This window comes from Geotrypetes seraphini, chromosome 9 (assembly GCF_902459505.1).
Source record: "Geotrypetes seraphini chromosome 9, aGeoSer1.1, whole genome shotgun sequence".
Classification (NCBI taxonomy): Eukaryota; Metazoa; Chordata; class Amphibia; order Gymnophiona; family Dermophiidae; genus Geotrypetes; species Geotrypetes seraphini.
In genome coordinates this window covers 42,287,016-42,314,950 of record NC_047092.1, presented here as the reverse complement: position 1 = coordinate 42,314,950, position 27,935 = coordinate 42,287,016, and the positions used below count along the sequence as shown (strand labels likewise).

Here is a 27,935-nt window from a genome sequence, read left to right as displayed (position 1 = left end):
GTCCCATCCCGGCAAACCATCTAAACCCATCCACACAAGCCTCGACTAGTTTTCTAGTGAACTTATTTTATTAAAGTATAAAAAGAAACAATGTTCTGTACAATTGTCATTTTATAAATCAAAGTTCTGGCTGCTGAACTAGATAAAGAGATGTTCAGGCAGCAGGGCTTTGTTTATAAATGTTTATCAACACAACTAATATACTACTTTATCTTAAAGAAAAAAAAAAAAGAAAATAAATAGAATTTATTTTTCTACCTTTGTTGTCTGATTTCTGCTTTCCTCATCTTCTCCTCATTCAATTCCTTCCATTCACTGTCTGCCTTCTCTTTGCCTCTTCCTTATGCTCTGTTACTGTGCCTCTCCTTTCCATCTCTCCGTCCAACACCCCACCCCTTCCCATTGGTCTGGCGCCCATCTTCTTTCTTCCGCTCCACCGTAGTCTGGCATCTCTTTCCCATTTCCCTTCAGCAGCGTCTTCTCACCACTCTCTCTTCCCCAATTCCTTTCAGCAGCGTCTTTTCACCACTCTCTCTTCCCCAGTTCCCTTCAGCAGTGTCTTCTCACTCGCCATGGTCCGAGCATCTCCCTCCCAATTCCTTCCCCTTACCTTCGTGGTGGTGATTACTTTTCTTTCTACAAGCAGCCGGAGCCTTGAAGTTGTATGCATCTGCCAGAAAGCTCTCCTCTGACGCAACTTCCTGTTTCTGGTTGTGTCAGAGGAAGACTTTCCGACAGCCACATGTGACTTCAAGGCTCCGGCTGCTTGTAGAAAGAAAAATAAACATCGCCATGAAGGTAATTCGGTGGGCCGGATTAAAAAACGAAACGTGCTGGATATGGCCCACGGGCTGTAGTTTGCCCATGTCTGGTCTACAGCATACAAAGGACTCCTGCAAGTAGATAAAATGTCTAAAGTTTTGGGTAATCTTTTAGACTTTTCTCTTACATTTGAAGAATAAATTTCAAATTTATGGAGAAAGATTTTATATATTATGAGGAAACTTAGGCTAGTGAAGTCATGCTTTTTTAAACATCACTTTGCACTGTTGGTTCAGATGCTAGTGTTACCTCAACTTGATTACTGTAATTCTTTATATTTGAACGTAACAACAAAATTGATCAAAAAATTGCAGTTGCTCCAGAATACTGCAGTAAGATTATTTTTTTGTCTAAAAGATATGAAAGTATAAAAATCTTCATTGGTTATTCATTGAGAAGTGAATTAAGTTTAAATCAGCTTGCATAGTTCATCATATATTACAAACTGACTCTTCAGATAATCTGATTGTGCTTTTTTCTTATTTGCATTATTCTTCCACCAGATTATGTTGTACTTTACATTTTCCACAAATTAGAGGAGTATGGTATAAATGACAGTTTATACTCCTCTTTTGCTTACACTGCCATTACAATTTGATTAGAGACCACACTTTGCTTCCATCTTGTTCTCTCCATGTCCACACTAAGACTATTCTGGAAGATTATGCATAACCACAGTCTGATTGATTACCACTCTCTTAAAGGGACCCTAAACCCTTCCCCCCCAACAGGGAACATTTTGCCATATATAGATATCTTATACCCCAGAATTATGCAAAAGATGTCAAAGAAAATGCCGGTTTCACTCCTACAGAGAGCTGATGTATGAAAATATCGGTTTCACTCCTACAGGGAGCTGATGTATGATTTGATGAAATCTTGCAAAGTTTTGAAGAACTTAGTGGCAGTTCTAGTTCAAAGCGTGGAAAGGAACCTATACCTTTGAGTAAATATATCATGGCCTTATGCTTTCAGCAAAAATTGTTTCCCCCATCTGCCCTCTATGGTGCATTTGTCAACAAATTGATTTAAAAAAACAGCAAAGGGTATCTATCCTTCAGTGCACTAAGATGATTCAGTGAATTTACATAATGTTCCATTTTTCACTCTGTTAGACTGTTTTTTTCAGTAGTTGGACCTAAACTATGGAATTTGTTACCATCTGCACCATCAAACACTATTTTGACTTCCTCTCCTTTCAATTGCTGGTTCAGTCACTAATCTTAAGCACCTTAGACCACTGTAATATCATATATTTGGGATCCTATAAGAAAACCATCAAACGTCTGAGAATCATACAGAATACTGCTGTCCGCCTCATTTATGGTCTCAAAAAGTCAGACCATGTAAGCCCATTCTACAGAAAACTTCACTGGTTGACAATGGAGGCAAGGGTCATCTTCAAATTTGCCTGCCTTTGCTTCAAAACCATAAGTTCAACCCCGATCTATCTGTTGCACCATTTTGCATTTCCAGGCACTGCCCGCACACGTAACACCTACCTATTTGCCTTCTCCTCCCTGAAGGGCTGTATCTACAAGAGATTCCTTGATAGAACACTATCATTCCAAGCTGGCAAATGGAATAAATGTATAACCACCCTCATTTCTAACACATTTCTACCAAGCCTTCAGGAAATCAATCAAAACCTATCTCTTTGACAAATTTCTCTGACTCCTCCCTGTCTTGTTGTATCTCTGATCTACTTACTGCATATCGACTACTCTACCAATGTAATTGGCAATATTCTCTGTAACATCGCTGTCTGTGTACAGTCTCTTCTTCTGTAAACCGCTCTGAACTGCTTCTGGTATTGCAGTATACAAAATAAAGTTATTATTATTATTCATCATTAAGAACAGAAAGGAACAAATTGTTATTTTAAAAGAAATTGAAAACATCTTATCCAACAAGCCTCTGGGGAAGAAAAAAAATTAAGCACATGTTGAACATTAATAGTAGTAAAGCTACATACTTTTATGTTAGATGTGGTAGATTTTAATAAGTTGTTTTGTTGTCCTTTTTTTGTCATTTTATGTTCTATACAACATTCTATATGTTTAGTTATTACCTGCCAAGAATGGTAGATTGAGTGGGATGCAAATATGTAAATAAATAAACTCCCTTCCTTTTATAAAACAAGCTAAGCTTGGTAATATCAAAAGCTAATGCACATAATACTTATTCATTCAGCATATGGCAGGGATCTCAAAGTCCCTCCTTGAGGGCTGCAATCCAGTCAGGTTTTCAGGATTTCCCCAATGAATATGCATTGAAAGCAGTGCATGCACATAGATCTCATGCATATTCATTGGAGAAATCCTGAAAACCAGACTGGATTGCGGCCCTCAAGGGCCCTCAAGGATATATATATAGATATATAGATATATAGATATATAGATATAGATATATATATTCTATTCTAGGTACTTCTTCAACCCGAAGAAGTCAGGACTGTACCTCATCTTGGAATCTCAACCTCTTTTTTGCAAAGGAAAACTTTAAAATGAACAAGCTATACATCATACTTCCCTGCTTATCAAAAGGAGCCTGGCTAGGTAAGATATCTTATATAAATTAAGATATATATATCTTATATATATATCTTATATATATATATATAAGATATATATATCTTAATTTATATAAGATATCTTACCTAGCCAGGCTCCTTTTGATAAGCAGGGAAGTATGATGTATAGCTTGTTCATTTTAAAGTTTTCCTTTGCAAAAAAGAGGTTGAGATTCCAAGATGAGGTACAGTCCTGACTTCTTCGGGTTGAAGAAGTACCTAGAATAGAATATATATATCTATATATATATATCTATATATATATCTATATATAGATATATATATATATATATATAGATAGATAGATATATCTTATATATATATATATATCTTATATATATATATATATAAGATATATATATATATATATATACATATATATATATATATATATATATATATATATATATATATAAGATATATATATCTTATATAAGATAAGATATCTTATATAAATTATTATATAAGAGAATACTTATATAATAATTTGTCTGAGTTAGAGAAAATACCTATGATTTGACCTTAAGACTGACAGCTATCAGTACATTATGATTTCTTTCAGACTGTTTCCAGCTTTTGAGTATTTATCAGATATATAGGGGTTATAACCACCTACAATTGCAAGACTTCTTTGGTATTCCATTCTTAATTCCCAGATTGGGGGGTGGAGATCCTAGGAGACAATTTGTTGAGAAGCAATGTTTTAACTCCATTAAGTCTTTGGAACTACTGCTAAACTTTGACAAATTTAACTTTCCTACCAACACAGAAGCTTATTATAATTAGAGCACTTCTGGATGTGGATTAAGCAAAAACTTTTATTCTACAAGACAGACTACACAGACTTGTTAAAACTAATTCAGTGTTTCACTTGAGTCACAGGAAGAACTTAAAATTGATGCATTGTTGGCATCTGTAGTACTTGTAGGTATTCATGCTCATCTCAAAATGAAGATGCTGCAGTGGGGCTTGTAGTATCTGTGGAACCAGACTTTTGAGCCCTTATCCTACAAAGTCTTTTCTTTTGAACATCTTCAAGCCATGCTTCAATTGGTAAACAGAATCCAATATGCTCAAAGGAATCCTTTTTATGCCTAAAAAAAATCAGTTTGTATTTAATTATCACAGAGCATCTGGTCGAGAACCAAGAGGCTTTTCCATATCAAGCATATGCCGTTGAGCAATATTTTTCTCCCTATGTTTTTTTCTATACTTTATTTATAGTCGGTCAGTGCTGCTCTAAATTGCGAAATGAATAATCAAGTTGTAATGTTTTATGTCAAGAACCAATGAGGAGTGTGTGTCTTCGTGTTAGATATGGGATTTTGCAGTACCATGTACCAATTCCAAGACATCTATGTACACTTGGAAAACAAAACCAGCAATCCTCCAACCTTGTGAATGGTCACTGAATCCAACTATAGTGTAATCCAGTTTTTGAAAATGAGGAGCTCCACAAATAACACTTGTTCACCAACAACAAAAACATTTAAGGTAGTCATTTTACAAGAGCTATTTGTGTTTGAGATGTGCATAAAATGGTATTTAGCTATTTATGCAGGATAAATGTTTGCATTACCATTTTACAAAGCCAGGATGCGCACATCAAAAACACAAGTGCATGCAAAAATCAAGGAGGCATGTTTTAGGTGGAACTAGGGATGTGTGCCTAGGGATGTTTTAGGTGGAACTAGTGTGTGTGCCTAGGGATATTTATTTTAAAAAAATTTCTAGGAACTAGGGTTTGTGCCTAGGGATATTTATTTATTTTAAAATTTTCTTTTCCACTGAATGCCTAAGTGGATTACAATAAAACATATATTTATAAAATCAATAATAATTTTAAAAAGATTTGGGGGCCATTAACAAATTATTGTAATGAGTAAACATCATTTTCCAATGAAAGTGTATTTATATGTAGGGGGAGTGAGGAAGGTAGAAAGTTCTTTTTAAGATCTTATTTATAGATAGTGATACAATATGTATAAGATATTTTTAAGTAAATTACTTGTGGGAAGTATGGGTGGGGAGGGAATAAATTTATCTATGTAAAATCATAATTGAATGAATTTCAAGTGATATGTTAAAGTTTAATATGTTGTAATATTGTGCACTTATTGTAAGATGCAAAATGAATAAAGAATTGGAAAAAAACAACAACATATATGAGTGAAATGGTGTGGTGTTCAATGTAATATGTAGAAATAAAAAGGGGAAAAAAATACATTTTTTATTGGACTAGCTTAATGTTTATGATTAGCTTTCAAAGGTAAACCCTTTTTCCTCAGATCAGAAATGAGCAAATGTTGGCAAAATTAGTATATATAAGAGAAACATGAAAACATTTCAGTGGTAGTTGGAGACAAAGAGGTGACAAAGCAGTTTGAATTTCTTTGTAGTGGGAAAGAAAGCCGAGGTCTTTAAGTATATTAGATAGAGTGTAAGCCCACTGGGACAGATAAGGAAAAATGGTTGAGTACTTAAAAAAAAGTAGGGGACAGAGGTGATAAGGTATCAAAATATTTTATCATTTTGATTTCAAAAGTCTTACATTCTTGGATTGTACTAAAAAGGAAATTTTAAGACAATACAGGAACGTAAGACTTTTGAAATCAAAATGACAAAATATTTTGATACCCACCGGACAAGACTCAACAGAACCTTTATATATACTGATTTTACCAACATTTGCTTATTTCTTATTGCTTATGATTGCTTGAAAGCTATAACAGCGGTACCTGGAGTGACCCGCTTCTGTTAACACGATACCCCCTCCTCCCGTCCAACCTCTTCCCAATCCCAATAAGACCAAGACATCTTAAGTGGTAAAACCTGGCCGCAGCCCTGTTTATTGAATAATAACATATTCTTAATACAATTAACACAATTAAAGGTACATAATTTAACCGCCACAATTAAAACATTAACAAAAACCCCCTAACAATGGTATCACCATTGTTACCAGATCCCGAGCTACCACCAGAAGTAATTGGCCCCCGACCCCGCCATCCCAGCTAGGGTCTGAGGGGTGGCATGTCCCACACATGCCCCATTATCCAGGGTCAACCGACCCACCAGGCACGGCGCCCAGCCGGCCCACCGCTCATCCCTTGATGAGCCCCAGTAGCCAGTAGCTCGGGATACCGCAACCCGTACCAATACTACCCCCTAAACTAATGGGCGGGCGGGTGGGAAAGCAGTCTCGGAGGACCAAACCTTTTAGGTCCTCCGAGCACGCCTCCCTTTATCCCTTCCCACCCACAATCCCCCACGGCTGCGACGACCTGATAGGGGGAAGCCACGATCCCAAGGCAACGGACCGCCCCCCCCCCCCCTCCTAGCCCCGGCTAGCAAGCCCCGACGAGCGACTCAGCGGGCCACCCAGTCCCGCGTTAGGGTCGCCCGTCGAGACCAGCTCTCGGGCTTGCTTATAACAGCGGTACCTGGAGTGACCCGCTTCTGTTAACACGATACCCCCTCCTCCCGTCCAACCTCTTCCCAATCCCAATAAGACCAAGACATCTTAAGTGGTAAAACCTGGCCGCAGCCCTGTTTATTGAATAATAACATATTCTTAATACAATTAACACAATTAAAGGTACATAATTTAACCGCCACAATTAAAACATTAACAAAAACCCCCTAACAATGGTATCACCATTGTTACCAGATCCCGAGCTACCACCAGAAGTAATTGGCCCCCGACCCCGCCATCCCAGCTAGGGTCTGAGGGGTGGCATGTCCCACACATGCCCCATTATCCAGGGTCAACCGACCCACCAGGCACGGCGCCCAGCCGGCCCACCGCTCATCCCTTGATGAGCCCCAGTAGCCAGTAGCTCGGGATACCGCCACAGGCCTGTAACTAGTTACAGGCCCAACCCCACAAGGAACAGAGCTGCGGCTAGGAGACCCACACACGCTCACAACAGGTGGCGAAGTCATCCAATAACAAATCCCAACCTATATCGGACAAATGAACCCGATCCCTATAAAACAACCCAGCACAAGACACATCTACCCAATCATGTCTCACCTGAATACCTCCCCGTGACTCCACCCATCGACCTATCTGTCTGTTAACCTTAATGAGCCCCCTGGTCCACCGCCGAGACTCAAGGCGGCTGGGTCGAGGAATGATATCGGACCAGAGCAACCGAGCCTCGGGGAACCTACCCTGCACCAATCCCAAATCCCCAATCACTATGTCGATAAGACGTTTTCTACTCAGCGCATCAACAACATAGCCCCCCAGGTGAAGAATCAACAGATCCAGGCGGCGAGGACGCCGACAAAGATCATTCAGCAGAGGAAGCAACTGGTGCCATCGCATGCCTCTCTATCCCCACCAGGAGACAAATACGCCACGATGCCCGAGGCCCAAATGACGACCACCAGGTCGGACCACTGCATGCTCCCCGGCCCAGTGGACGAAGGAATGCCCGAAAATCCAGACAGACATGACCCGCTGCACAGCACCTGCAAGGCAAACGCCGGAATTCAGACACAACCCTCCAACAACCGACAGTTAGTAAATTGGGAGCCATGCCAGAGCCCCCCCCCAGCATACCCCACTAACCACCTCCACCCTTGAATACGAGACCCCCCCATGCAACCCACTATTCCAATCCCCCTAACCTCGGATCCATATGATTCGCACTCGACGGGCGGATGTAAGCCCGATACGCATCAGACGACCACCTACCCGGCCGGCGTATGGCTGCTTCCGGAACTCCCGCCGCGAACGCACTGGTAGCCGCCCCAATGCGATATGAGTGAGTGCCGTAGCTAGCCGGGTTCTCACCGCACTCACCTAAAGCCATACGTAGCACGGCCAAGAACTGATATCGCGACAGAAGAGCACCATCCTCATGCACCATCAACGCCAAGGCAGCAGAAGGACGGATCACCATATAGGCAGCCAGCGATTGGACGGGGCAAGACGCACAACCCTCAACCTGATGCAGGACCCACGTACGCTCCCTGCCCAGCTGATCCGCCATTGCACGAGCAATGAAACTCGCAATGTAGGACCGGAGATACACACCTGAGTGCGCCGCAGGCCTCGCAGACCCTGAACATCCGACGGATGGACAAGTAACTCGCCCACGCGCAACGCACCGAAAAAACGAGAAGGAGAAAGCCGCCCGAAACAAGCAGGTCTCAAAACCCGAGCGCGGCACCCTAGGCAGCACCTTGACAAGGTTGACCAGCAACGCATGTGTAATAGGCAAACGCGAGTCAAGCACTCGCGGAGCCATCCTACCCCACGCCGCTAACATCCGACGGGGCAAAACCCCGACGAAGGGCACGTCCTCCCTAATGCTCTGCAAAAGAACGTGAAGCCCACCAGAAGCCCAACCGCCGCGCTCCGAGAACATCCCTGAAGAAGCGCCGAGGCCAAGAATTCTGCCAGCAGCAACTCTGACACCGGTCCAGGGAGCCATCCCCGAGACTGAAGAAAACACGATACCGTCACCAAGCCCCTGTTGTACCGGATCCACGTAGAAAGTGCTACTGAGCGCTGTAGGAGGGACCAGATCCGCTCCCCGCCAGGCTCCATAAATGCTCCGACATCGGCAATCCCTCCGGCTGTGCTTCTGGCGCCAGCTGTCGAAACTGCAACAGCGAAAACGAGAAAGAGCGTCAGGGAGGCGTTTAGCGCTCCAGGAACGTGTCTCACACGAATGAACAGGTTAAGTCGCTGTCACCTGCAAACAATTTTTGCCATCTGTCTGTTGACTACCTCCACCACTCCCATGTTGTCACACCAAAACACCACCCGCCTGTTCTGCAACCTGTCCAGCCACAACTCACAAGCCACCAATAACGAAACAGTTCCAGCAGAGTAACATTACGGGTAAGCCCCGCCCGCCGCCAAGCCTCTGAAGGCCGAAACCGACGCCCCCGGCCGCATCAGATTGCAGCTCAAGGTCCACATTAACGACCTCCGGCAGTTGAATGGGAAGCGAACCATTGAAACACTCGAGAAACATAGACCACATCCGTAAATCGGCCCGAATCCCAGCTGAAATCCGCACAAAGTGTCTGCGATCATGAACACCCGCAGCCGCCACCGCCAAACGACGTGAAAATGGGAGTCCCATAGGCAACACCCGACAGGCAAAATAGAGGAACCCCAACAGAGACAGAACCAGTCGCAAAGTAGGCTTACTAGCACCCCCTACCAGCGATATCAAATCCAGCAACTGCCGCACCTTGCCCAGCGGAAGCCGAGTAACCATTGCTACTGTGTCGATCTCGATCCCCAGAAACGTGAGACATGTAGAAGGGCCCTCCGACTTGACAGCCGATAACGGTACACCAAATTCCGCAGCCATAGACTCAAAAACTGTCTTCAATCGCCGGCAATCCTCGGAAGTTGCACCTCCCACAAAAGGAAATTGTCCAAGTAGTGCACCACCGGGTCCCTCCCCGCACGCCGAGTCGTGACCCAGTGCAGAAAGGGACTAAATAATTCAAACAAAGCGCATGAAACAGAGCACCCCATCGGCAGGCAACGATCAAAATAAAAGGCACCCTCAAATTGAAAACCCAGCAAAGGATACGAGGACGGTAGCACTGGCAATAACCTAAAACCGATTCAATGTCAACCTTGGCCAACAAAGCCGATGGGCCAACACGACAATGAGTCCTAGGCACTGTCAAAGGACGCGTAGCGTACTGAACACAACTCCCGCGGAAAGTCGTCGTTCACCGAAAGGCCAGCCGGCCCGGACAAGTTGAGAATGACATCACCTGCCCGGAAGCGGACGAGCGCGAAAAGGCCCCGCTATCCGCCCCAACTCGATTTCTTCAGACAACTTCCGGCGAACCTCCTCCCGAAGATGAGACACAGAGGACGCATTAGAAGCCTGCACATTCAATACAGGCAGCACACATGGTATCTCAAATCCCTCACTAAACCCCCTCAATAAAACGTCCGCCGCCCACGCATCCCGATACTGAGCCAGCCACGGACGCATGGCACCCACCATAACCGGGTGGGCAACCCGTGTGCCCCTGACTCACTTACCTGGGAGAGGAGGGACACCCACTCCCTTCTTGGGACATGTGAGGGCCGAGTGACCTTGACCGCACAGGGAGCAGGCGTGTCGGAAACGGCAATCGGTAAAGGAGCAGGTAGATTTATTAAACTGCCAGCAGAGGCCTGGACCTCCACCGGCACCGGCACTCCCAGGCGGACGAAAGGAACGCCCCGCCCCAGCTGACTGCTGCAACTGCCTCCCCGAAGGACCCTGACCCGAAACTCCTGGCTTTGCCATATGGTTGAGCCATAGATTAATGTCTTGCGTGCCCCAGGACATATGCCGATTTTCCTCCATCTTGTCTCGGAACGCTTCATCGTAATTCAGCCACGCCCAACCCCCGAAGCGCTGATACGCATCTAAAACGGAGTCTGCGTAAGCCAACAGAAGGCCATAGTCCTGAGGTCTCTCTCTCCCCCATATGCTGGCCAAACGTAAAAACGCGCGCGTCCAGTTAACAATATTACGCGACACCACACCCACCTTGGGTTTCCCACCCTCCTTCTTACTCTTCTTCTTCCTACTGCGGACCCGACCTTCCATAAGCGCGAATATATCAACACAGGCCCGCCTCCTAATTCTACGCCGCAGGGACCGCGGGACCTTTTCCCACAGTTCTGACAACGCAACCAACGCAGGCGCCCCCCGATCGTCACCTCCCTGTACCTGACCCCCACTCGACACCGGCCGCTTGGACCCAGAAGAAGAAGACGACGAAGAAGAGGAAGAGGATGTTACAGAGGAGGAAGAGGACGAAGAAGAATCCCTATCCCTACGGCGCTTCTTACCCTTACCCTTCTTTTTCCCCTTCTTACCCCGGCTAGGAACCCCAGCCTCTAAGGCCATGTTACCCGTAATCCGGTCCGCTCCTTGTCCACGTCCGCCATCGACTCCGTCAGAAGCGGCGCCCTCCGCAGCAGCCGCCATAGCAGGACGTTGCTCGCTCCGGGCTGGACCCTCGACGCTCATCCGCACCGCTCCAGTGTGGCCCTCACGAACTGGTCCCGCAGAAGATGTACCGGCCATGGCAACACGTCCAGCGGCGACCGCCTGTGGGGAGAAATCCGGACAGGAGCCAGCAACCTGGACAGCAGGAGGGTAAGGTAGCCCCGCAGAACCCCGAACCTCACCACGAATCTCGCCACTCCCAAAACCCCCAATAAAACCCGGTCCCCAAGGAGACGAGGGACCCACCACCGGAACAGAGGGTGGTACCGAAGCCCACGGACCCATAGCCCAGGGAGTACCCCACCTACCCCAAGGGGACCAACCTCCCTCCGATCCTCCCAGCGGGCCACTAGCCCCACCCGAAGTAGAAGCCGCACCCGAAGTAGACGGGAGAATAGGAGCCCCCGGAAACCCGCTCACTCCCTCTAAAGGAGAAGCCCCCAATACACAACGGGCCCCCACCTGCTCAGCCGCCACCTCCCGAGCCCCCCGAGCGAAAACCCTGGGCTCCGAAGCCGCAACGGGCAATGAAACTGCCGCCGCCCCCCCGATCGCGGCCCTGCCACGTGGCCGCGACCCGTAGAGTCGTCCCCTGCCCCTGCGGGTCGAACCCGCACGCCCTCGCGCTACCGGCGGCTCCCCCCTTACCTCCAGCGCAATCGCCGTTCGCGCGGCCGAACGGGAGCGCCTGGGAGGTAGCTCACGACCCGCCCCAGCAGCCGTACTCACCGGGGCTGCATCTCCACCGTCCAAGGAGTCCCCCGCTAGCAGCGACAACTCTGCCTCATCCACGGCCGCGTCAAGGGGTGTCCGCGCCATCAAGCCTCCGGAATCGGGCCCCGATACGAGGGAAAGTTTTTTATATATTTTTTTTTTTTTTTTTTTTATGTGGACACGAACACGGAGGCGCACGTGGTGAACCCAAGCAGTCTCGGAGGACCAAACCTTTTAGGTCCTCCGAGCACGCCTCCCTTTATCCCTTCCCACCCACAATCCCCCACGGCTGCGACGACCTGATAGGGGGAAGCCACGATCCCAAGGCAACGGACCGCCCCCCCCCCCTCCTAGCCCCGGCTAGCAAGCCCCGACGAGCGACTCAGCGGGCCACCCAGTCCCGCGTTAGGGTCGCCCGTCGAGACCAGCTCTCGGGCTTGCTTATTCATAAACTACATTAAGTTAGTCCACTAAAGGTATTTTTTTTCCTTTTCCTTTTTGTTTTTTTTAAATTTCTACATATTGCCAATAAAACATACATAGCTTGATGTTTTTCATCTCTCTCTCATTTTTTTAGTATATTTTTTTAACTAGAAAAAGAGACATGGCTGATTTTTCTTAGGAGATCATTTGTTATAACCCTCCATTTTAGACATTTGGGCTTTTTTATTTAGTATTACTATTCTATGATATATAATCATGTATGTGCCTATTTTCAACCCACTGAAATTTTCTCTTTTTTTTCTAAAATGGGTGTTTATGCTGTATGAACTTGGCACAAAAATGACCATTTCTTCTGAATTTTAGAATAGCCTCTACATTAGCAGATTCTGTTCTAAAATAACTTGAGGCATCCTGACCTGGCTATCTCAATTCTGACTTCTGTATCCTTTCTAAAATGGGATTGTAAATGACTTTTCTGCTTCTTAAAGGAAACATTTCCAAATATTTTTATAGAGTGGGTTTGGTCTGTCCTCTATGCATAGTCTCCCATTCTACTAATAGCCCAAATTCTGTGGAAATTTCAAAGAAAATTGAGCATATGATTCTTATAGAGCAAGCCCCAACCTTCACTCAAACTGCAAATGTTTCCAATGTTAATGGAAAATATAGAGTGCTCATGTATCCCAGTCTCAAATTTCTAATTCTGACAGCATGAAAATTGAGCAGTACAATACTTGGTTGCTTTCTTAAAAGAGTCTCTTCAAATGAGAGATTTGCCATTCATGCCGGATCTTTTTAGAAAAGCTATAAAACCATAAGGGCTAGATTACCAAGGACACTGATCGTGTCCCGACCACTTTGCAACCCAATTTTCCTCTGACCCGATTCACTAACTTGCTGGCCGATCAACCTCTGACCCGATCTGATCCGCACATACAAATGAGGGGAAACGGCATGCAAAGTAAGAAGGACACGATTCACTAAACTTAAGAAGGAACTTATAATGGTATATATCATAAGAGGTTCCAAAGAGTCTGTATAATCTATGATATGTCCACCACTGTTTTGACATTGGTGATTTAACATATTTTTATGAAGACATTTTTAGAATTTATTGATCTAGATTTGTTTCGTTAGATGCTATCATGTCCTTGATTCAATTATTAAGGTTTTTTGAGTTGATTTCTTAATCATTCCATTTATTTATTGAATTATCTTCCCTTCCATTTCATTTGTTAACAATAATTTTAAAGGATAGCAGTTCGGGGAGGGAGGTGGAGATGGGGCACTTGTCGGAAGAGGGAGGGGGAGTTTAATTTTTTTTAATCGGGCTGATAGTTTGCATATGTAAAACAAGCAAAATATTTTGCCCGATTTAAAATTTTTTTAAAAAAAAGCCAGCAGAAGCCCTGACAGCAGTGACAGGAGGCTGCTTCTCCTGTCACTACTGACAGGGCTCTGCCCCGATTCAATTGGTTTTGAGTCGGAGTTTGCAAATCATTTGCATGTAAACAAGATAGTGAATCGCTTGCCCGGCCACGGATCGGATCTGTGGGCTTAGTGAATCTAGCCCTAAGTTCCATGAGATCTTAATATTGTGCTTTAACCCTCATGAAATCTTCTTTGCAGCTAATAGAATGCTGACTTCTAAAGCATCTGACATGGAAGGTATTTTTTCCTGATAACAGTCACTTCAGCCAGAAGAATTAGTGTGCTTCAGTCTTTAAGTCACATAACACTTGTACACACAGTTTCATTATAATATAGTGTTAGGTATGTATCCTAGCTCTTACTGAAGGAAGTCACACCTTTTTTGCATTAATCAGATGAGAAGTTTGGCCTACCTTATATTCTAAGCATTAATGAAAGAACTCTCCACACTCTGGTTTGTAAAAGGGGACCTATTAGTCTTTATCAGAATTAGTCTATATCAGTGGTTCTCAAACCTGTCCTAATGGTTCATCAGCCAGTCAGGTTTTCAATATATCCTTAATGAATATTCATAACAAAGATTCACACAAAATGAAGATGGTATGCATGCATATGCATATTCATTGTGGATATCTTGAAATCTGACTGGTGTTCCTCTGACAGGTTTGAGAACCACTGATCTTCACAGCCTTTTTGTCTCCTTTGACTTCAATCATTTGAAAACATTTATTGCAAATTGTACAGTGGTAAATTAACTTTTATCATATATTTATTTCTGTTATCAACCTGTATTCCTTTTGAGTCAACCTCATTAAATTAGAGGTGCTGCCACCAAGATAAATCTCAAGTCTGCATGACTAGAAAACATACAAAATATAGCTGTGAGAACCATGCTCCTTATAATGACTTTCACTTTACTGACTGGACTGCCTTCCATAGGCAACAGTGCCTTCATTCAAGCAATGACAGCAATCTGACTATATCCCCACCCCCTTTTATGAAGCTGCATTAGGCTTTTTTATCGCTGGCCATGGCAGTATTAGCTCAGATGCTCATAGGAATCCTATGAGCATCAGAGCTAATACTACTGTGGCCAGCAATAAAAAAAGTCTAATATGGCTTTGTAAAAAAGGGGGAGGGAAGGTAGGATTTATTTATTACCTTTTATAAATATAATTTTAGCTATAGTAAGAGTAAATACACAAGTCCTACCACAATAGGTGTAGCTGGTGTTAGTCCTTATGTGTATGATCAGCAAGTTAGTTGCTTCTTTATTAAAGACTTGGGAGAAGCTCTTACCTGCTTCCTGGAATACAGCATACTTGCACTGAGCAAATCCTTTCAGTTAAACTGTAGAACTCTCGTATAAATATATCTAATGATTTATTAACCATGGGATGAGTCTCAGATTTGGAAGCATTGCTGAGCTTGGAAGTCACACACAGGTATGGCTCATTCAGTCCTGCTTGAAACAGAAAAAAAGCAAATTTGTTGACCTGTAACCTTTGTTCCCTCTAAGCTGAGCAGGAGTCCTCCAAAAGCATTGCTGCCAGTGGGGAGCAGTGCTTCAATATTTTATTTCTAATCTTGAGAGAAGGGCAGACTCCCTGAAGTCCTGCAGAGCTTCCCTTACCCTCACTATTGAAAATGTGATGATGAAATGGCACCACCACTGGCAGGACGGTAGGTGGGAGAACTCCTCAGTTTAAAAGGGTCAGTCTCTATAAGAGATATTTTTTGTAGACAACAGGATTAATCAAAGAACATCCTTTGCAAAAACTAATTGTAAGGAGACGATTGTTGTGTGCCAAAAGGGCCATGCATCTTCAGAATTTTACTCAGGGAAAGCTATTCTTTCCTGCTGTTTTCAAATTACGTAGATTGCATCATTTAAAAGTTTATGTAAGAGAGAGATCTATTCAGTTGTTTATATAGAATATCTGTTACAAGTAAGTAACTTTACTCTTTAGCATTTGAAAGTACCTTATATACTCGAATATAAGATGAGATTTTTGTGCCAAAAAAAGACCCAAAAATGGGGGTCTCATGTTATATTCGAGTCAGCGTCCCCCTCCCCCCCCCCCCCCCGGACTTGTTGCAGGCATCCGCTGGCCTGCCGTATGACCTGGTGAGCTGGGACAGGAGGGTTCCCGCCCATCTTCTGTTCCAACCGACAGACAATTTTTTTTTTTTTTTACCTCCCTCCCACCTCCCCCCATGTACCTTTTTTAATCCCTGATGGTGTACCGGGCAGAAGTGAGCTTTCCACGCTTCTGCCCCATGCCAGGCTTTGAATGGCTGCTCTGAGTTCTTGCGGTCCAGCAGTGTACTAGGCAGGAGTGAGCTTTTTGCACTCCTGCCTAGCGCTGAGCTGCTCGCTGAATGACTGCCAGCAGTTCTCGCAGGGCTTGTGAGGACTGGTGGCAGCCATTCACGGAGCAGCTCATGGCCATTCAGGAGTGCAAAAAGCTTGTTCCTGCCCGGTACACTGCTAAACTACCAGGGATTCAAAAAGGCTCATGGGAAGAGGTGAGAGGGAGATAAAAAATATTGTAAATCAGCCGTGACAGGAGACTGGAGGGATCCCTCCTGTCCCAGCCTACCACTAGAGCACCAGGTCAAGCAGCAGGCTCGGTGGGGGCCTGTAGGATATCGGAAGAGGGGGAGGACAGGGTACAGGGCAGGGAGGGAGGCTGGCTGCAGACCCTGGCAGGGAGTGAGGGGGGCTAGGTGCAGATACTGGCAGGGCACATGAATATTAACCCCACAGCTTATATTTGAGTCAACCCTTTTTCTTCCATTTTGGGGGAAAAAGGGTACCTCGACTTATATTTGGATTGTGTTATATTTGAGTATATACCGTGTGCATTTTACCTATTTATAATCAATTTAATTCTTCCTTCTTGTTGCAGTATGCAAATCTATACATAGAAATTACTCATTAAAAAAATTTCTATAAACCATCGTACTCTAAAATTTCTTGCATTTCTATACCTCCAATATCCTTTGTCCCACCAACCTTTAAAGCAACACTCACACACACTCACACTCTCTATTTCCATTCCATTCCCTCAGCAAAAAGCCTTCCGGAGCATCTGTGCTTTCAGCTGTTTTCAAAATGTTAAAGAACCTCTCTTTTCTAATCATTTTGGGTAATTAATTTCAAATGCAAAGCCCTATCATATAATAGCATCTACCCCTCCCCTGACCCCCAACCCCCGGGATTATTCTTCAACCTGCACTTAGCCAGACCTTTTTTTTTTTAAATCTTTATTCATTTTATAATTTACATCAAGTGTACAATAAAAACAAGCAATTATATTACATCATCACTTGAAAATTCTTCAGTATCAATTTTCCAAGAAAAATTTAATCCCTACCCCCCCATAATCAAATACACTTAATATATATCATATGTGAATTAACATTTTTATAATATTTATATATACTTAAATTATCATACCCCTCCCACCCTTATTTCCAAAATTATCACATAAGGAAAAAGAATAAACAAAAAATATGAATCATTATAATAGCTTATTACTGGCCTCCACACATCTTTGAACTTATTAAAATAACCATTTTGTATTGCAAGCAGTCTTTCCATCTTAAATAGATGACATACCGAATTCCACCAGAAACTATAATTCAATCTAGAGCAGTTTTTCCAGTTATATGTTATCTGTTGGATCGCCACCCATAAGAATCATCAGAAGCTTATTGTTTGCAGCAGATATTTGGCTCTTAGCCCTCATACTCATTCTAAACAAAACCGTATCATAAGATAATGCCATATGATTTTCCATCATAAGGTTAACTTGGTACCAAATTGAATACCAAAATGCCTGAATGAATGGGCAATAAAATAATAGATGATCTAAAGTTCCAACTTCAATATGACAATGCCAACATTTATTAGACTTAGAGCAATCCAATTTTTGTAAACGTACAGGGGTCCAGAATGCTCTATGCAACAGGAAAAACCATGTTTGCCTAATAGATGCCGACACCGTACATTTTATTCTCCAAGACCAAATACGTGGCCATTGAGACGCATTAATCTGATACTTAATCTCAATGCTCCAAATATCCCTTAGTCCATTTTTGGGTTTCTTATTCAAATAATTAGATAATACTTTATACCACTATGCGGCCTGGTGTCCCAGGAAGTCTGCCTAGCCAGACCTTTTTAATAAATCTTTACTCTAATTATTTTGGCAAATAATTTTACCTCCTGTAACCTGTCAGTCTTCATTGATCACCACTAGTTGAATTGAATATGGTCTATATAACTACTGAACCAAAAAAGACAGCTGCTTTCATAACATTGGAGTCATGAAGATGTTGACTAGGGAGATATATACTGATGGTGCACAGTGCTACTCTGTGGATCTGACCTAGACCTAGACCTAATTATTACATTGTTTCCCACAGTAGAGAAGTAAACCAAGACCTAACCACCAAAGCCAGCCTTCTGTAGTTGCTTTGTCTAAATGCAATGCATGATTCACCATGTCAGAAGCTGCTGACAGGTATGAACAGATCCTAGGACTAGCTCTTCATCTATCCCAAGTTCAAAGACAATCTGTTAAAGATATTATTTACGACTCTAGATTTTCTAGCAATGTTATCGAATCCATATACTCTAATTACTAAGATGCCATAGTTTCTTTCCAGGTTTTCTTATAAAAGATTTAGGATTACAATGGAGTTATCGGGCATCTAGGTGTGTTTTTTTGTTTAGTTTTTAAACTGGTTTCATTAGCAATCCTTTTAATTACTAGGCAGTTCACATTTCGGTAGAGATCTATTGTTAAGTATTCCTAGATCCTTTCCTATACACTGTAAACCCTATACAAAGCAAACATTGGGTCCAAGGTAAGACTGTGTTGTGAGTGAATCTGCATTATATTGGGTCTACAGTGTATTATATATTATAACCCCCCCCCCAAAAAAAAAAAGGGGGTGCCGATTCAATCCTCAACCACATTATAAGCAATCATGTTGTATCAAGCCACATTATGTGGTGTCCGTGTACTTTTCCATTTATCTTTTCCAAAACTCCAGAACAAGGAACCAAAGCACAGTGATGTCATCATATTCCCTATTAATTTAATAACTTCATCCTTATGTAGAGGGTGACACTCACTTCTTTCCTCTACTTCTTCCTTGTGCTCTAGCTGGAAACCTTAAGGTCATATTCTATAAACAGCAACCCGATTGTAGACAGCGGTAGACATCCTACCGCTATCTAACCAGCCAGGTGTCTGTCGTGGTTAAGGGAGGGCGTGGGCGTAGTTTTTCCCGGAAGTGGTCTTAGGTGAGCTTAAATGGCCCTAGGTATCTCCCTAGGGCTGAGATAGGTGCCTGAAATGCAGGCTGCTATTCAATTAGCTGCAGCTGCTAAACTGATTGCAGCAAGGAAATCTCCCTGTCGCAATCAGCTGAGCAGCCGCAGCAGGAAACCCCCGAGCTCTACTGCAAGTCAGCCAGCAAGAGGGATGCCCACTCCCTCCTGCCGCAAACTACGAAACAATCCCCAGCAGGAGGGATGCCCAGTAGCAAACCATACATTTTTCTTTTATAATGCAATTTTCTGCTGGGATTCACTGCAATTTACAACAAGATTTAAGAATAGGACATGTACATTGAATGAAGAGTTGGAGGATTCAATGGGTTACAACAAGATTTAAGAACAAGACATGAATATAGAGCAGCAAATTGTGAAATAATCCCCGGCAGGAGGGATGCCCACTCCTTCCTACAGGCCTTCCCCCCCCCCCCCCATACACACACAACCTCCCTGGCAGGAGGTATACCCACTCCCTCCTGCTGGCACATGCCCCCACTCCCCCTATTAGGGATTGTTTAGGGGTTTGTGGCAGGAGGGATCAGGCATCCCTCCTGCTGGGGATGTTGGAGGGGTGCCGGCAGGATGGAGTGGGCATCTCTCCTGCCAGGGATTTTTTTGCGATTTGAAGCAGGAGGGATTGATTTGTGGCAGGAAGGAATGAGCATCCCTCCTGCCGCAGACAGAGTGGGAGAGGTTCATGGGTGGCTGCGGGAGGGAGTGGGCATCCATCCTGCCGGGCAACTTGTGGTGGGGCTCGGGGGTTCCCTGCCATGGCCACTCTGCTGATTGCGGCAGGGAGATTTCCTTGCCGTGATCAGTTTAGCGGCCAAGTCTAATTGAAATGTAGGCCAGCATTTCATGCATCTATCGTGGCCCTAGGGAGACTCCTAGGACCGCTTAAGTTCACCCAAGGCCACTTTTCGGCAAAACCACACCACGAGGAGTCAAAAAGTGTACTGTCACAGTTGTCCATACCGCGCACATGCTGGTGCCTTCCTGTCTGATGTCTGCTCGTGGGACCTGCAGTTTTCTGTGGAGCTGAGAAGCTGTGTTTTAGTCTCTTTAAGCATGTCAAACTTGTATTCCTTTTTATGCTTTTCCGTTCTTTTTTTCTACTTATTTTAGTTATTATAGTTTTCTTTAAGTACCCTAACATTTGGTTAAAAACATTTTCATTTTTCTCCAAAGTTGCTATTTTGGGCCTTCAGGCTCTTTTCAGACTGGGAGCGTTAACGTTTTTTCAGTATTCCACCTACTCGAACTCCATGGGACATAGAGCCCTTTGACTTCACATTAGCAGTTTTTCTATTGATGTTCAGGGCTCCTAGCAGCTTCAAACCCTATTGAGGATCTCTGTAAAGCAGGCACTGGTCCTAAATTACCTTCATATCCCACTACTGTTTGGAGAATCATTCCAGATAGGATAGTAAGTCTGGTCAAGCAGTTCTATAAAATGTATTCTCTACTTAAATGCCAACTTCCCTTTCGGCTTGCGGTAGTTGTCAATAATCCTCTTCTCAGAGACATGATCCTGACAGCTTAGAAGTCCTACATGTGAGAATATAATGCCTTCTTGTCCTTAGAGAAAGTATAGTTACTTACATGTAGCAAGTGTTCTCCAAGGACAGCAGGCGCATATTTTCACAAACCTCCCCCCCCCCCACCTACCTTAGTTGGCCGCTTAACTATCATACTAAACTGCATGTCTCATAAGCTGTCATCAGGAGAGAAGGCACTAGCACATGCACAGAATGAGAGGTCTTAAAGTTTATAACTGTCAGGTTCTAGGGACGATGTCGCCCCCACATGTGAGAATATATACCTGCTGTCCTCTGAGAACTATGCTTTTCATGCAGACTTGATGTTAACCAAAATTCCTCTTGCTTCCTATCCGCCACTGTTTCTTTCCTTGTTGCCAACTTATCCAAGGCTTCATGAACATCTTAAATTTTACATCTGTACCATATCTGCTAAAAAGTCATATTTTTGCCTGCTTCAGAATGCATTGCCACTAACTCCAAAAACCTATTGTGGTCCAGATCGTTAGCATTCTTTACCTATTTTGTTCTCTTATCCCCAGTCATTGCTTGAGAAGACACTCATCTGTTATCTGTCCAAGAAACAAAATACATGCTGAAATCCATCACCTTTCTTACATCCTGGTTATTGTCAATGAAAAAAAATCATTGTATATTTCTCATCATAAGTAGGACCATCTACTATTTGATCAAACTCAAATGTTTAACTTAATATCCCTCGAGTTCTATTTTTATTCTATGCTTTTCTAAATTTCAGGCTCCCAGTTTTGATTGGAATTGATTCCATTGTTTTGATTGGAAGAGAAATGATGCTTTCTTTCAATTTTTCTGTTAGTGAAATTTTATTTCATACATAGTGTAAGCAGTAATTTGATCTTGAAAGATTTTGATACCATTATAGTTCCATGTATAACCAACAGTCTTTCTCATTGCATGCTGTCTCTTCACCAATGTATTACAAACCACGTATTGAAGCAGCTTCTTATAGTGGAGTGTACATTGTGCAGCTTTCTCTGGATCTCCTGCATCTTTTGCTTAGGGCAAACAAGTGTGAACATAGTATATAATCTAAAGTCAAAATAATTTTAAAGACAACTAGTGATTAAAACTATTCAAATCATTAATTTTGGGAAGACTTATCAAGCACAAATATACTGTATCCTGTGATTGAATAAAATATTAGCATGGATTGTATTGTCACCCAGGTTTTGTTTTGGTGGGCAGTTCTTGTTTTGTTTTGTTTGTTTTTTTAACACTCAAACAGCACAGCCACTTATAAAAGATTTATAAATGTCTATAGAAATTATTTATATCTACATTTCTTTGGATCATGCAAACTTTAATATCTACATCGTACACCAGTGTAGCATCATGTATTTTAGAGATTTGTTTAATTGCAGGTTTGGCAAATGGATTTGGAGAAGGAAATCAGGAAGTAGATGTTCCTCCAGCAAGAAAAGTTGAGCCTCGTCGCCGGTGTGCATCAGAGTCGAGTATATCATCAAGTAGCAGTCTGCTGTGTCATTCAAGGTAAAATAAAAACATTGTAGTTTGTATATTAAGTTAATTCTGCTTCATTAAAGTAATATCTGGCACAATTTTCACTCCCAAACACCAAACATTGTTTTGTGTGAATTTCACTCATACGCAAAATGTAGAGCACTTATTCTAAGCAAACTCGACAGACTTATTTCACAAACGTATGGCTTCTTCTGGAGTTAAAGTGCTTTAAATGTTTTACTTTAAAAGACAACTTCTATATCATGGTTCACAGTCTGCTTCCTAAAACATTCGCACTGCAACTTCAAAATGGAGCCCATTGCATGAGATGTTATCACTCACTCATACAACTTAGAAAGATAAACAACTTTCCAGTGCAATAGGAATGGTATGCTGAACCATAGTGTTATCCATTCATGCTCATGAGCATACTACAGAAAATGTCAATCATAGCTTTTTAGCTCCTCCTCCTTCTCCCTGGTCTCTGCTGCCTCCTTCAGTTCTTCCTTCTGCTAGCAAGCATGAAGGTGTCATTCTGATCTGCTCCCTTTATTTCTTTATTTTTTGTTGTGTTTTTCTGGTCTCTTCTGTTCTTTGTGGTTTTTATGGTTCTAGAACCAGCTGTGCCTGCTTGGAGAGGAACAAGACCCTTTCTGCAGCTGGCAGATGCATCCTTCGGGGACTGTTCAGCCAGCCTGCTGAATATTTGTGGAGCTCAGGATTCCAAGCCTTTAGCATTTGCTTGCTTCATTGACTTGGTCAGGAGCTTGGGTGTAGGCTGTTAGGCATCAGTAGCATTCTTCGGAACGCTCATGGTGCCAGCTATGGTTTTGGCTCACTTTTGCTCTTTGGCATTTGTCGTGACCCGGGGGGTGGGGGGGTGGAGGTTCAGTCTGACTAAGATCCAACTGGTAGCCTGAGGATCTCGTCATGATAGCTGACCGGTGGATTGAGGTAGAAAATCCCTCCGATCCAGCTACTCTTTCAAGGTGCTAAAGCAGGCTGCAGCACTTTTTCCCCTGCATGTGGTCTGTGAATAAAGGTTATTTTTGGTCAGCCCTTTTGGCACCAAAACACTGTTATGGTGGCCATCTTGGATTTCCTGATTTTTTTTCTAAATTCTCAAACTCCCTTAAAACACCTCGTTTTGCTTCAAAATTGGTAGGGATGAAGTCCTCAAAGCCTAATACCCCTATAGCAAGATGGAGCAGACCTGCCTCCAGGGCTGCCATCTCTAGATGGAATCATATCCTTCCTTTGCCTACATTCAGTCACAGCAAATAACTACCTGTCTCCTTAAAGGTACATTTGACATGAGAAATGACCTCCTCTTGGGCGGAAATTTGGATAATCCCACCCGAGATTTGTAGATCAGCATCCTGGTCAACCCTTCATACTTCCACCAAATTCTACAGGGTGGATGTAGCAGCAAGAGAGGATGCTGCTTTTGGGTCATCAATACTACGAGCAGGCTCCTCTATCCCACCCAAGAGTTTGGGAACTGTTTCGGTAAGTCCCTATGGTTCAGCATACCATTCCTATTGCACTGGAAAAAGAGATTAGGTTCTTACCTTGATAATCTTTTCCAGTAGATAGGAATGATATGCTAAACCCCCTACCCATCAAATATCTGATGCATTTTCTTTCTGACTTAAGCTTCATGGTTAGCTTCACAGCTAGGATTTTCCTGTCAGACAGATAGAAGTATATACAGAAGAGTCTCTATTAGAGAATGACGTGGTGGCTTGTGACTGTGGTAAAACCGCAGGAACGGGTTAAATGTATATTTTCACTTCCGGGGACAAACCTTTTAATTAGTTTTGTTTCCACGGGGAACTCCACTCACCACAGCTCCCCGATATCCCACCATCTGGATCGGCTGGCTCAAGGCCCTCCGCTCATGAGTCCGGTGGCTCCAGCCCAGCCTCCCCTCGCTCGTGGGTCTGCTGGCTCCAGCTCACCTACCCCCCGCTCGTGGAATGGCCGGCTCCAGCTGGCTTCCCTCCCTCCCTGCCAATGGCACACATCTTGCAGAGCGAGCTAATCTCTACACAGGGCTGCTGGAAGGTGCTTGCAGCCTTTCCTCTTCTGGGCTCCTCCATATGATGCAACTTCCTTTTTTTCATAAAGAAAGGAAGTTATGTCATAAGGAGGAGCCCAGCAGAGGAAAGGCCACGAGCATCGTCAAGCAAGCCTGGGTTCGATGGCTCGCTGTGCAAGAGAGGGAGAGGGAAGCCTCTGGACCTGCAAGCTATTGCTGCCTGATTCATCTCCCAGTCTCACTTTAAACATTAATTATGGCCTGCATAGGATCACTGATGCACTTTCCCTCAGCCACATCCTATTTTGGCAGAAGGAAAGTGCACTGGTAGTACTCTGCAGGTCGTAATTAGTGTTTAAAGGGAGAGCAGGGGGACACCAGATGATGGTGGAGAGAATGGGGAAGCATACTAGCCTTTGGGGGGCTCCCTGGTGTAGTAGCTATTAGAAGTGCACAGAGGGCAGAGGGAGGAAGGAAGGGGAGTCCAAAGAGAGTTCATATGCTGGACTGAAGGGGGAAGGGAAGAAACAATGGATCTGAAAGCAGAGGAGAGGGGGGAGAGATGGTAGACAATGGGATGGAGAGAAGTTTGACCCAAGGGGTGGTGTGCAGGGAGGGGGGATAGAGATAATGGATAGGAGGGTAGTTGGGAAGAGAATGATAGACCCTGGGATGGTGGGGAAGGAGGGAGAGATTCTGGATGAAAGGTTAGTTGAGAAAAGGAGAGATGGTGGATCTGGGGATGGTGGGATCCATCGCTGCAGCCACTCAAGCTTTCTATCTGCTACTGCTTCCTGGCTCCTCTTAAGCATGAAGCAGTAGCAGAGGGAAAGCTTCACTCACGCTGCCAGTGGCCCGAAGAGCGCAAGAGTACCGCTTTAAAGCATCCCATGGAGGAGAGGAACACAGGGTGGGGGGGGGGGGGAGCGGTCATTAAATGCTGATCTGCAAGGATGGAGACGAAAAAAAAGAAAGATGCCAGACCTCCGGGTGAGGGAAGGGAAGGGGAGGACAGAGATGGAAGATGGATGGTGAGCACAGAGAAAGAAGAAAACAAATGGGCAGAAGACCCTGGCAAGCAGGGTAACAGAAGACAAACAGAAACCAGAGCCTGGGACCGATATGATTTGAATAATGACCAGACAACAAAAGGTAGAAAATAATGTATTTTCTGTTTTGTGATTAGAATATATAAGAACTGAAATGTTTACCTTGCCAGTGCTGGTGTAGGGCCCAGGGCAGAAATTTGGGAGGGGACCCCAAAGCCTTCTGCCAGCCCATGCCATCTTCAGTTTCCAGCAGGCTTAGGGTTTTCTCTAGCCAGGGGGAAGTTACCTTAATTGCACTCTTTGGCCTAGCATCTTTATGTTTTGCACAGTATAGGAGGAAATTCATCTTTTTATTTCTATGGTGTTGTACTATATAGAAGGTGTGGCTTCTTAGGATTTTGGTTTAATTTATGTTTATCGTTTTTGGTCAGTTATTCTGTTAGGATGAATTTTCTACGTAGCATTCAGTTTTCCTGATAGTGGAGGGTATATTGTGAGAGGAGATGGGTTTTGTTGATCTTTTTTCTGTATTTGTGATTTATAAAATATATTCCTTTTTATATTTTAATAAAATTATTTCAATATAAAATAGCTATTCAAGACTTGTGTGGATGGGATCAGACAGTCTGTGGGGACAGGGATGGGATAGAGTCCGCAAGGACAGGGACAAATTTTTCCCCGCGTTATTCTCTACTCTGTATATACTTAAAAGGGAGGAATTTTTGAGCTTCATAAATGTTCACACTTTTATATTTTTGTTTAACTTGTATTTTTCTTACATTCATTCAGTGGTGTAGTAAAGGGAGGGAGCATTGGGGGGGGCAGTCCACCCTGGGCTCTGACTTATTAATGTCCCCTGCTACCAACTCCTCTCGCCCCTCTCCCTACCCCCCCCCAGATATATTTCTTTGAATGTTTGATGGCATGAGCAGCATCTGCCACCTGCTTCTCATGCCAGCGAACATGTCAAGAGGTTTGTGGGGGGAGTCTCAAGCAGTGGTGAAGAATGGGAGGCACACAACGCAGCAATGCAGATCACCACCCTCCTTTTCTAAGCCACTGCATTCATTGTTCCTCGCGGAGGCTTGTTAATGTTTTACTTGCATTACTGTTCATTCAGTGATTGTTTTACATTTATCTGAGCAGATCAGATGCTGGGTTGTGAGGCATTCTCCATACTGCTCCTTCTATAGGGCTGTCCACCGGCTTTGGTATGAGCTGAAGGAGCAGCAGAGACAGGGAGAAGGAGGAGGAGCAGAAAAGCTGTGATTGACATCTGCAGTATACTCGCAAACATGTGTAAATAACCCTATGGTTCAGCATATCATTCTTATCTACTGGAAAATATATGATCAAGATATGAATCAAATCTCTCTTCAGTGTGCCAATTCTACCCAGTTAGGAGATGAAGTGTACTGAGGCCCAGATTCTCAAAACTTTAATGCCATTGCTAAACTGTTTTCTGACCATTTAGCCTGCATGCATTTTAGCGGCGGATTATCAGAAAAGCTTATCTGTGTTTTTAGCGAAGTTTCTAGCAGTCTTCGACACTGACATGCAAATGGGCTCTTCAACATTAAAATGAGCACTCCGGTGGTTTCTTTAAAATTGTTGAACCATTCTCCAAGAGCGGTGACAGCTTTTGGCAACAAAAATCAGCGAGTGGTCCAGGGATGCAGATACAGTGACAGCACTGTTTAAAACCCCGGCATGGCAGTGTCAGAGACTGCTAGAAAAGCTGTTTTGAGAAGCGACCCTCCCCCCTCCAGCAGTTGGAGAGATGCCCATTCTCTCCCGCTGACAATCAAACCCCCCCTCCCGCAGCAGGAAAGATGCCCATTTTCTCCCGCTGCCACACAACACCCTCCCTTCAGTGGGAGAGATGCCCACTCTCCCGCTATAAAGCGACCCACCCCACAGCAGCGAGAGAGATGCCCATTCTTTCTCGCTGCATCACAACACCTCCCTGCATCCGACCCCTCTCCTCTGTACCTTTAATTAGATGGTTGACTGGAAGGATACCTATTCCCTCCAGCCAGCTGGCCCGCCTCTTCCAAAATGGGCCTTCCCCTCCCCAGTGCATCCTATGAGAGGGGCCTTAAACAACCTGGGCCAATCAGAGCTTCAGGCCGCTCCTCGGATGCACCAGGAAGGGGCCTAAGGCTCTGATTGGCCCGGACACCTAAGGCCCCTCCTATTGTGGTGTCCAGGCCAATAAGAGCCTTCGGCCCCTTCTCAGTGCATCTGGGGAGGGACCTGAGGCTCTGATTGGCCCAGGTTATATATGGCCCCTCCTATGGGGAGGGGAAGGCCCATTTTGGAAGAGGTTGGCCAGATGGTCAAAGGGAATAGGCATCCCTCGGGTCAACTATCTAATTAAAGGTTGTGGCGGGGAATAGGGAGCTTAGCTGCTGTCCTGACCCATTCACACACATCGTGCCCAGCCGAGCGGTTCACTGGAGTTCACCCTTAAT

The 27,935-nt window shown here is 44.0% G+C and overlaps 1 protein-coding gene across 18 annotated transcripts in view; it reads left to right on the top strand.

Moving 5' to 3' along the window:
* The window catches only part of BRD1 (bromodomain containing 1), a 274,234-nt gene that overhangs the window by 207,057 nt on the left and 39,242 nt on the right, over positions 1-27,935 (top strand). For all 18 annotated transcript variants that reach the window (XR_004540658.1, XM_033958908.1, XM_033958902.1 and 15 more), the window contains one exon: positions 22,272-22,401. Coding sequence is in view for 17 of the 18 variants with exons in the window: in XM_033958908.1 (XP_033814799.1) it covers positions 22,272-22,401 (130 nt within the window). In the remaining variant the exon portion in view is untranslated. The remainder of the gene's footprint in view (positions 1-22,271; positions 22,402-27,935) is intronic.